The following is a 10,342-nucleotide window of genomic DNA, read 5'->3' as shown; positions in this document are numbered from 1 at the left end:
TCCGCCATTTAATTAGATCATGGCTGCTCTATATCTTAACTCCATTTACCCAACTTGGTTATAGAATCATAGAATGGTTACAGCGCAGAAAGAGGCCATCCGGCCCATTGAGCCTGTGCTGGCTCTTTGCAAGAGCAATCCAGCTAGTCCCACTCCCCCGCCCTTTCCCCGCAGTCCTCCAAATTTTTTCCCTTCAAGTACTTATCCAGTTCCCTTTTGAAGGCCATGATTGAATCTGCCTCCACCACCCCCTCAGGCAGTGCATTCCGGATCATAACCACTCGCTGTGTAAAAAAGCTTTTCCTCATGTCACCTTTGGTTCTTTTGCCAGTTACCTTAAATCTATGACCTCTGGTTCTCAACCCTTCCACCAATAGGAACAATTTCTCTCTATCCACTCTGTCTGGACCCTTCATGATTTTGAATACCTCTATCAAATCTCCTCGCAACCGTCTCTGCTCTAAGAAGAACAACCCCAGCTTCTCCAGTCTATCCACGTAACTGAAGTCCCTCATCCCTGGAACCATTTTAGTAAACCTTTTCTGCACCCCCTCTAAGGCCTTCACATCCTTCCTAAACTATGGTGCCCAGAATTGGACACAATTGTGGCTGAACCAGTATTTTATAAAGGTTCATCATAACCTCCTTGCTTTTGTACTCTATGCCTCTATTTATAAAGCCCAGGATCACTTATGCTTTTTTAACCGCTATCTCAACCTGTCCTGCCACCTTCAACGACCTGTGCACATATACCCCCAGGTCTCTCTGTTCCTGGGCCCCTGTTAGAATTGTATCATTTAGTTTATATTGCCTCTCCTCATTCTTCCTACCAAAATGTATCACTTCGCACTTCTCTGTGTTAAATTTCATCTGCCACGTGTCCACCCATTCCATCAGCCTGTCTATATCCTCTTGAAGTCTATCACTATCCTCCTCACTATTCGCTACACTTCCCAGTTTTGTGTCATCTGCAAATTTTGAAATTGTGTCCTGTACACCCAAGTCCAAGTCATTAATATATATCAAAAAAAAGCAGTGGTCCTGGTACTGACCCCTGGGGAACACCACTGCTTACCTTCCTCCAGTCTGAAAAACAACTGTTCACCACTACTCTCTGTTTCCTGTCACTTAGCCAATTTCGTATCCATGCTGCCACTGCCCCTTTTATTCCATGGGCTTCAACTTTGATGACAAGCCTATTATGTGGCACTTCATGAAACGCCTTTTGGAAGTCCATATACACCATGTCAACCGGATTGCCCTCATCGACCCTCTCTGTAACCTCATCAAAAAACTCAATCAAGTTAGTTAAACACGATTTGCCTTTAACAAATCCGTGCTGGCTTTCCTTAATTAATCCACTTGTCCAAGTGACTGTTAATTTTGTCCTGGATTATCATTTCTAAAAGTTTCCCCACCACCAAGGTTAAACTGACTGGCCTGTAGTTGCTGGGTTTATCCTTACACCCTTTTTTGAACAAGGGTGTAACATCTGCAGTTCTCCAGTCCTCTGGCACCACCCCCATATCTAAGGATGATTGGAAGATTATGGCCAGTACCTCCGCAATTTCCACCCTTACTTCCCTCAGCAACCTAGAATGCATCCTATCCGGACCGGGTGACTTATCTATTTTAAGTACAGCCAGCCTCTCTAGTACCTCCTCCTTATCAATTCTTAGCCCATCTACCTCCTCTTTTACTGTGACTTTGGCAGCATCTTCTTCCTTGGTAAAGACAGATGCGAAGTACTCACTTAATAACTCAGCCATGGCCTCTGCCTCCATGTGTAAATCTCCTTTATGGTCCCTAATCGGCCCCGCACCTCGTCTTATTAACCATTTACTATTTATATCCCTATAGAAGACTTTTGGATTCCCTTTTATGTTGGTTGCCAGTCTATTCTCCTATCTCTTTGCCCCTCTTATTTCCTTTCTCACTTTCCCTTTGAAGTTTCTATATTCAGTCGGATTCTCATTTGTGTTATCAACATGACATCTGTCATACGCCCCCTTTTTCTGCTTCACCTTACTCTCTATCTCTTTCGTCATCCAGGGAGCTCTGGCTTTGGTTGTCCTACCTTTCCCCATCATGGGAATGTATCTAGACTGTACCCGAACCATCTCCTCTCTAAAGACTACCCATTGCTTGATTACAGTTTTACCTCCCAATCTTTGATTCCAATTTACCCGGGCCAGATCTGTTCTCAACCCACTGAAATTGGTCCTCCTCCAATTAAGTATTTTTACTGTAGATTACTCCTTGACCTTTTCCATAACTAATCCAAACCTTATGGTACTATGATCACTGTTCCCTAAATGTTCCCCTACTGACACTTGCGACACTTGCTCCACTTGGCCCATCTCATTCCCCAGAACCAGATCCAGCAATGTCTCTGTCCTCGTTGGGCCGGAAACGTACTGATCAAGAAAGTTCTCAGTATCCTTGCCTAACAAAAATCTACCAATCTCAGTTTTGACATTTTCATTTGACCCCCAGACTCAACAGTGTTTTGGGGGAGGGAGTCCCTGATTTCCCTTTGTGTGAAGAAGTGCTTCCTGATTTCACTCTTGAGCGGCCTGGCTCTAATTTTAAGATTATTCCCCCTTGTTCTGGACTCTCCCACCAGAGGAAATAGTTTCTCTCTATCCACCCTATCAAATCCTTTAATCATCTGAATCACCTCAATTAGATCAGCCTTTAATCTTCTGTACTCAAGATTATCGGCATTCTCACCCAGGAAATAACCAACCGCCATGAAGCCCATTCATTCCTCAAAGTCTCAGTGGTGAAATCCTCATTTCTCAATGTCCAAGTGGGCATTTAAAAAAACGTTAATGTATTTTTTAGTAACCATGGCAATCCTGCTAAGCCATAATAACTGCACGTTGCTAGATTAACACAGAGATTGGGTGTCACCACAGAGACTAAATGGCCCTCTGGTTAAATAGAAGTTGCCTGCTGACCAGAAGGGATATTCTTCATGGCCAATGACGTCCATTTTAGCAAAGAGTTGAGTGAAGCAGCACTTTCTATGTTGCGGTAACTGATATTTATATACTTCAATCATGCACTCAAGTTAACTCTGCTGAAGGACCGACTATGATGCAGTCTGCAGCTGTGTACTAGTCACTTGATGGTCCTAAAGTTTATGGTTAACAATTAAAATGTTACAAAAAAAATCAACATAATGATTTTTATATATATTTTATAAACATTACAAAAGACACATGAAAACCATAGAAGCCTTGAGAAAGGAGAGAGATGAGAAACTACAGAATTTCAGAAGGACCCGTAGCCTGAGTCCACAGAAGCATTTAACCGTACGACACCAAAAGCATCCAACCTCATCCCGTCATGAACAAGACCTGCCGAGCAGGCGCAGGAACTACCTCCAACGGTTGCGCCAAGACGTTGTGGAAAACACACGGTAAGTACTTGGTTACATCAAGGAAAACTTCATCAAGGAATTGGTGCAGCATCAGCACTCCTGCAGAGAAGACTCTGTACATTGAGTGGTGTTCTGGATTCATTCAATCTTTCAATTGCCTGCTTATTTGAATCAGAATACACTTCTTCAATTTGAGAGGCTTTGGGATGTCCTGAGGTCATGAAAGGCGCTATATAAGTGCTCCTTCTTTCCTTCCTTCCTTTCTTTTTCTTTCCCAAATTTGATCAATTTACAATGGGTTGCTGGGTCCAGGTCATTGCTGTAAATGGGAAACAGTGGTGGTCCCAATACTGAGCCCCGGGGCACTCCACTCAGTACTTCTCTCCCCAACCCTCATGTAAATCATGTAATAAATTCCCAGAGTGATTTCTACCCTTCAGCCAATTTCTGATCCATACCCAAGTTTTACCTGCAATCCCCATTACTTCAGTTAATTGCCTTTTGCGTGGAACTTTGTCAGATGCCTCTGGAAGTCTGTCGGACTTAACACAGTTCACTTCTTCAAAAAAGTTGGTCAGGAATAATCTTCCTTTGCTGAATATGTTGACTGCTCCTTACTAAGTTATCATTGTACAGATAATCCTCAACCTGATGATCAGTTCCAATATTTTACATGGGATTAAAGTAAGAGTAAAAGTTCTTCAGTTGCCTGTGTTCGAATTGTTGTCTTTTTAAATATGGTACCACATTGGCCTGTTTCCAATCTACTGGTGTCTCCTCAGTGTCTGGAGACTTCCTCATGATTGTCAATGCCTCACAAATCTCCGTTAGCATTGTGGGACAAATACCATCTATTCTTGTTCATAGCCTCCCTTGTGAATACTTGGAGGAAATAGTCAGTCAGAATTATTAACATTTTTTGTTTGTTCTCTGTTTCAAGCATCTTTATGGTTCTCATCTCATCTCTGACTGGCCTCATACTGGTGAAGTACTGAGAGAACTTCCTCGAGTCCCTCTTCACTCTGAAGGCTGGTGCCCATTGATCTCACCATGTGCTTCATAATATCACAGTCTCGCAAAGTCCTTCACAGCCAATGAAGTACTTTTGAAGTGTAGCCCCCTGGATTGGCCAGTACTGAGAGCAGGAGCAGGAGCAGCAGTCACAGAAATTTACACAGTGACTAGTCATTGGAATGATTTCTTTCTAACTCATTTTTGACTTTTTCTTTGCACCTTTAGTCAGAAACAAACTTATTAAAATGTAAGACAATCTCCAAGGAGAATAGATTGTAGTTTTTATTACATAGAGTTACATAGAATGTACAGCACAGGAACAGGCCATTCGGCCCAACTGGTCTATGCTGGCTCGACACGAGCCTCCTCCCTCCCTACTTCATCTAACCCTACCAGCATATCCTTCTATTCCTTTCTCCCTCATGTATTTATCTAGCTTCCCCTTAAATGCATCTATGCTATTTGCCTCAACCACTCCATGTGGTAGTGAGTTCCACATTCTCACCACTCTCTGGGTAAAGAAGTTTCTTCTGAATTCCCTATTGGATTTATTAGTGACTGTCTTATATTTATGGCCCCTGGTTCTGGTCTCCCCCACAAGTGGAAAGATTTTCTCTATGTCTACCCTACCAAATCCTTTCATAATCTTAAAGACCTCCATCAGGTCACCTCTCAGCTTTCTCTTTTCTAGAGAAAAGAGCCCTAGCCTGTTCAGTCTTTCCTGACTGGTGTAACAGTTCTGGTATCATCCTAGTAAATCTTTTTTGCACCTTCTCCAATGTTTCTATCTCCTTTTATAATATGGAGACCAGAGTTGTTCGCAATACTCCAAGTGAGGTCGAACCAAGGTTCTGCACAAGTTTAACATAACTTCTCTGCTTTTTAATTTTACCCCTCTAGAAATGAACCCCAGTGCTTGGTTTGCCTTTTTTATGGCCTTATTAACCTGCATCGTTACTTTTAGTGATTTGTGTATCTGTACCCCCGATCCCTTTGCTCCTCTACCCCATTTAGACTCTTATTATCCAAGCAGTATGTGGCCTTCTTATTCTTCCAACCAAATGTAATACCTCACACTTATCTATTTTGAAATGTATTTGCCCATTATACACCCTCTTTGTAAGTTTATTAATGTCTTCCTGCATTTTGTCGCAGTCCTCCTCAGTATTGTCCGAGGTGTTGTCCACAAATTTTGAAATTGTACTTCCAATTCCAGAGTCCATCTGTTGATCTGTTGTATGAAAGTTCAAAAACTTTGAACATTGTATTGAGCTTTTCAGTTATGCAAAACAATCTATCGTTTCAACATCACCCAGTGATTCCTTGACTTCGTGCGATTTCGATTGATGTATATCAGTGGTTGTCGATACCTGATCTAAATTTGTTCTTGCAGCCTTCAATGCTCTTTACCAAAGCATTAGTTAAACTCAAGAAAATGAAAGGCACCATGTCTGGTGGCGACAAACTTAATGAGTGGTTGTTATCCCGTAGAACTCGAGCAGTTGTCAAGAGGAGAGAGGAGACCCCTTCGGAGATCGAGTATCTACTTCGAGATTATCAGAAGGCACGAGAGGAAGCAAAAGCGGAAATAGCAAAGGCGAGAGATAAGTTACGTGTGAGGGCTGAGAAGGAGAAATGGCGTTTACAACAACAAATGATCTCGCAGTTATTGAAGGTATCTTTCAGGAGCAATCAGATCTAATGGGGCATATATGTAACTACTAACTAGCCTTAAATCATTTGATACTAAGTGATTTTGTATATGAATGAGGGCTTAGTTTAAACTTGTAGTAATTTTTATGATCACATTTAAACAAGTCTGACAATGCAAGCACATTATATAATAAGTACAGGATGTGCATTTTAAAGTTAAAACTGGAGGTAATTAACTTGTAACATTGTTAACCATTTGTTATAGGAAATAAAAGATCAGCATCACAATCGGAATTGGAGTGACGAATATAACTGCAAACACGGTTATGTCTCTGAAAATGACCAAATAGAATATATTCCACCTGTCATAATTTATCTAACCATTAATGTAAAAGTGAAAAGAATGGTGTGTTTATATGTGTGTGTATATATATATATATATATATATATATATACACACACGTGTAAGGTACGGGTGGGGGTTTATGTGTGTGGGTGTGCGCGGGGGGATATATGTGTGGGTGTGGATGTGTGGGCGTGTACACGTGTGGATGTGTGTGTGTACATGTGGATGTGTGGGCGCAGGCGGGGGGGGGAGGTGTGGGCGCGGGGGCGTGGGCGCGCGCGGGGGGGAGGGGTAGGCGTGGGCGCGCGCGCAGGGGGGTGGGGGGGGGGAGGCGTGGGCGCGCGCGGGGGGAGGCGTTTGTGTGGGCGCGCGTGTGCGGATGCTTCCTGGGCAATTTCTTCGCATCTTTCAGGAATATTACTTTTATTGATCTTCAATTTCCTTCAAACAGTAATTCGATTTGTGAGGATTTGGTTAGTGCAGATTAGTGCTCAGGTAGATCTGTGTGTGTGGCTGCGCGGGTGGGTGTGTGTGTGGCTGCGCGGGTGGGTGTGTGTGTGGCTGCGCGGGTGGGTGTGTGTGTGGTGGATGGGCGGGGGGTGTGGTGGATGGGCGGGGGGTGGGTGTGGGTGGGCGGGGGTGGGTGTGGGTGGGCGCGGGCGGGTAGATGTGTATGCAGGTGGACGTGCGGATGCTTCCAGGGCAATTTCTTTGCATCTTTCAGGAATATTACTTTTATTAATCTTCAATTTCCTTCGAACAGTAATACGATTTGTGAGGATTTGGTTGGTGCTGATTATTACTCGCTATATTGATTTTTGTGTGTTTTCTATGTTTTTCCCTTTAACAGGAGGAAGGGAGGGTGAAGAACCTAGTTAGCAGGAGCAGTTTGTGCACCGGGTCAAATCTTAGTCTGTCTTCCAATCCCACATCAGGCTACAGCAGCAGCAACACAGCCTCACCTGACATCAACCCTCAGACCAAGGTCAGGCTTCACTCAGTGATAAACGAGCATTGACTGGCTGATGGCAACTTGGGAATCTTTTCATTCTTATGTGGGTACAGATGATAAAACACCAATTATTCTTGGCCCCATTATCCCAGTTTAGTTTATCCCGTCGTTATCTAAGAATCAAATAATCTCAATCAAAGTTCTGCTATTTGCTGAACGGCAGATAAAAGAACGACTTGCATTTATATAGCACCTTTCACAACCTCAGGATGTCCCAAAGCTCTTCACAGCCAATTAAGTACTTTTGAAGTGTAGTCACTGTTGTAATGTAGGAAATGCAGCAGCCAATTTGCTCACCGCAAGATCCCACAAACAGCAATGAGATAAATGACCAATTAAACTGTTCTAATGATGTTGGTTGAGGGATAAATATTGGCCAGGACACCGGGGAGAACTCCCCTGCTCTTCTTCGAATAGTGTCATGGCATCTTTTACGTCCACTTGATGCAACTACACGGTGTAAGTTTACAACCGGTAAGGGGTTTGTTGCAGGATGTTGTCCCATGTCAGATCTCTCTTTCTTTAATTCATTCTTGGGATGTGGGCGTCACTGGCGAGGCCGGCATTTATTGCCTATCCCTAATTGCCCTCGAGAGAAGGTGGTGGTGAGCCGCCTTCTTGAACCGCTGCAGTCCGTGTGGTGAAGGTTCTCCCACAGTGCTGTTAGGAAGGGAGTTCCAGGATTTTGACCCAGCAATGATGAAGGAACGGAGATATATTTCCAAGTCGGGATGGTGTGTAACTTGGAGGGGAACGTGCAGGTGGTGTTGTTCCCATGTATCTGCTGCCCTTGTCCTTCTGGGTGGTAGAGGTCGCGGGTTTGGGAGGTGCTGTCGAAGAAGCCTTGGCGAGTTGCTGCAGTGCATCCTGTGGATGGTACACACTGCAGCCACTGTGCACCAGTGGTGAAGTAAGTGAATGTTTAAGGTGGTGGATGGGGTGCCAATCAAGCGGGCTGCTTTGTCCTGGATGGTGTCGAGCTGCTTGAGTGTTGTTGGAGCTGCACTCATCCAGGCAAGTGGAGAGTATTCCATCACACTCCTGACTTGTGCCTTGTAGATGGTGGAAAGGCAGTTCTTGCCTTAGAGATTGGCCAACTCTGTGTTTAAGCTTCTGTGTAAAGAGAATAATGGGCTAGATGTTTTGCCCACTACCTGTCAATGGACAAAAACATTTAACCCACAGGAGTTCCATAGACATGAGAGTGATGTATGAAGCTATAACACTGCCATTCTGTGCAGACATTTTGGATTCAGATTTCCACTGCTTTTTATTATACTGTATAAGCTGTGATTTGAAAAGCAAGTCCTCATTACTTCATTGGCTTTTTTTTAATAATGCCAGAACAAAAGTAGCACTGATCCCGTGATGGTCAGCAGAGGGCGCACAGCTTCTCGAAACTCACAACTTAATGTAACAGAACATCCAGCAACTGGAATCATCCAAAGTTGCCATGGTGAGTAACAATGGACATACTTATTATAGTAATAAGTCATTGGCATTGAAACTTGATTTGAGTCCCTTTTCAGTTCTGCATTTAATATTTTATTTTGTGGTCGTTGCAACATTTTTGGGTTATTACTCAGCTTCACTTGCATAAGTGGACCTCACGTCCCTTATTATCTGGAGTGTAAATGTTATCACCCGATATTTAGGTAAATGATAGCGGTACCCAGGGATTGTAACAGAGAACCCTTATTCTGCACACCGGCTACTGGAATACATCACTTGTTGCCACTTTAATTCTTCATTTTTCAGAACAGCGGACTCGATAAACAATCGTATTAACTTGAGACACAGACTTTGAACCAATAAGTGGTTTTATTGATGTAAGACAGATGAACAAACAGTACAATGTTTAACACAATGAGATATATATTTCGACACTCCTCTGTAAAAAAAAAACAAAGACCCAACTTGCTTTCTCTCTAAACAGAAGGCTACATGTTGTAAGCTGAAGCTACTACAGCCCTTTGGCTAAACTGGCTCATACTTTTAAAGCACAGACTGTCTTTTGGCTGCAAGATTCACGTACACTGTTACTCTTATTCAAGTCAGCCTGTGGGCTGCCAATAAAATTTGGTAAGATGAAGTCTCTGCTGACCAAAGTGCCAGGTACAAAGGGTCCAGCTAGTCAAGGGTCTCAGAAAGAGCTGTTAATCAAAGTCACCACCCCAGGGTGTGTCCTATTCTCTAAACTGTGACTGAGGGCTTCTCATAGTCTGGTTGGGTACCGTGCTGGGCAAATTGAATGGAACAATCCCTTTAGCAACAAGGGGTCCCAGAATACTTCTGAGGAACAATCCCCTCCCAGTTAATTAACCAGTGAACACTTCAGAACATCTTTGTGGGCCAAAACAAGGTTAGATTTTGAGGCAAATCTAGCAGACAAACTAACTAACTCAAACTGATGGCTTTCCTTTGAAAAGAATACTTGGTGTGTTTTTGAAAGTACAGGTGCTGATTGTAGCGGTGCAAAAATACAAGTTTAAAAAATCCATTTTGGCACAATAATGCCCGGAGAGTTGGGGTACAAGTGAAGTGAGCTAAAGTTGCATTTGTATAGCACCTTTAATGTAAAACGTCCTAGGAGCATAATCAGATAAAAATTGACACTGAGCCAAAGAAGGAGACATTGGGATAGGAAGAGGTTGGTTTTAGGGAACATCTTGAAGGAGGAGAGAGAGGTGGAAAGGTTTAAGGAGGGAATTCCAGAGCTGAAGGCATGGCCACCAATGGTGGGACGAAGAAAGTGGGAAATGCACAAGAGGCCAGAGTTGGGGGAACCCAGGGTTCTCTGAAGGTTGTAGGGCTGGAGGGCAGGTTGTTACTGTGCAATCATTTAATGCACTCTTACAGTATCCTTTCATTTGGTATTATCACAGATCCCAAGTGTGGGACAAGAGATTTTTCCCTTATGTTCTGGGAT

At 43.3% G+C, this 10,342-nt stretch overlaps 1 protein-coding gene across 2 annotated transcripts in view; it reads left to right on the top strand.

Annotated features, from left to right (window-relative positions):
- Nucleotides 1-10,342, top strand: part of LOC137326228 (uncharacterized) — a 33,053-nt gene that overhangs the window by 12,554 nt on the left and 10,157 nt on the right. For both annotated transcript variants that reach the window (XM_067991126.1, XM_067991125.1), the window contains exons 2-5: nucleotides 3,224-3,427; nucleotides 5,894-6,077; nucleotides 7,252-7,386; nucleotides 8,758-8,869. In XM_067991126.1, the coding sequence (XP_067847227.1) occupies nucleotides 3,224-3,427; nucleotides 5,894-6,077; nucleotides 7,252-7,386; nucleotides 8,758-8,869 (635 nt within the window). The remainder of the gene's footprint in view (nucleotides 1-3,223; nucleotides 3,428-5,893; nucleotides 6,078-7,251; nucleotides 7,387-8,757; nucleotides 8,870-10,342) is intronic.

The sequence above is a fragment of the Heptranchias perlo genome, chromosome 10, assembly GCF_035084215.1.
Source record: "Heptranchias perlo isolate sHepPer1 chromosome 10, sHepPer1.hap1, whole genome shotgun sequence".
Taxonomy (NCBI): Eukaryota; Metazoa; Chordata; class Chondrichthyes; order Hexanchiformes; family Hexanchidae; genus Heptranchias; species Heptranchias perlo.
This window is presented reverse-complemented; position numbering and strand designations above follow the sequence as displayed.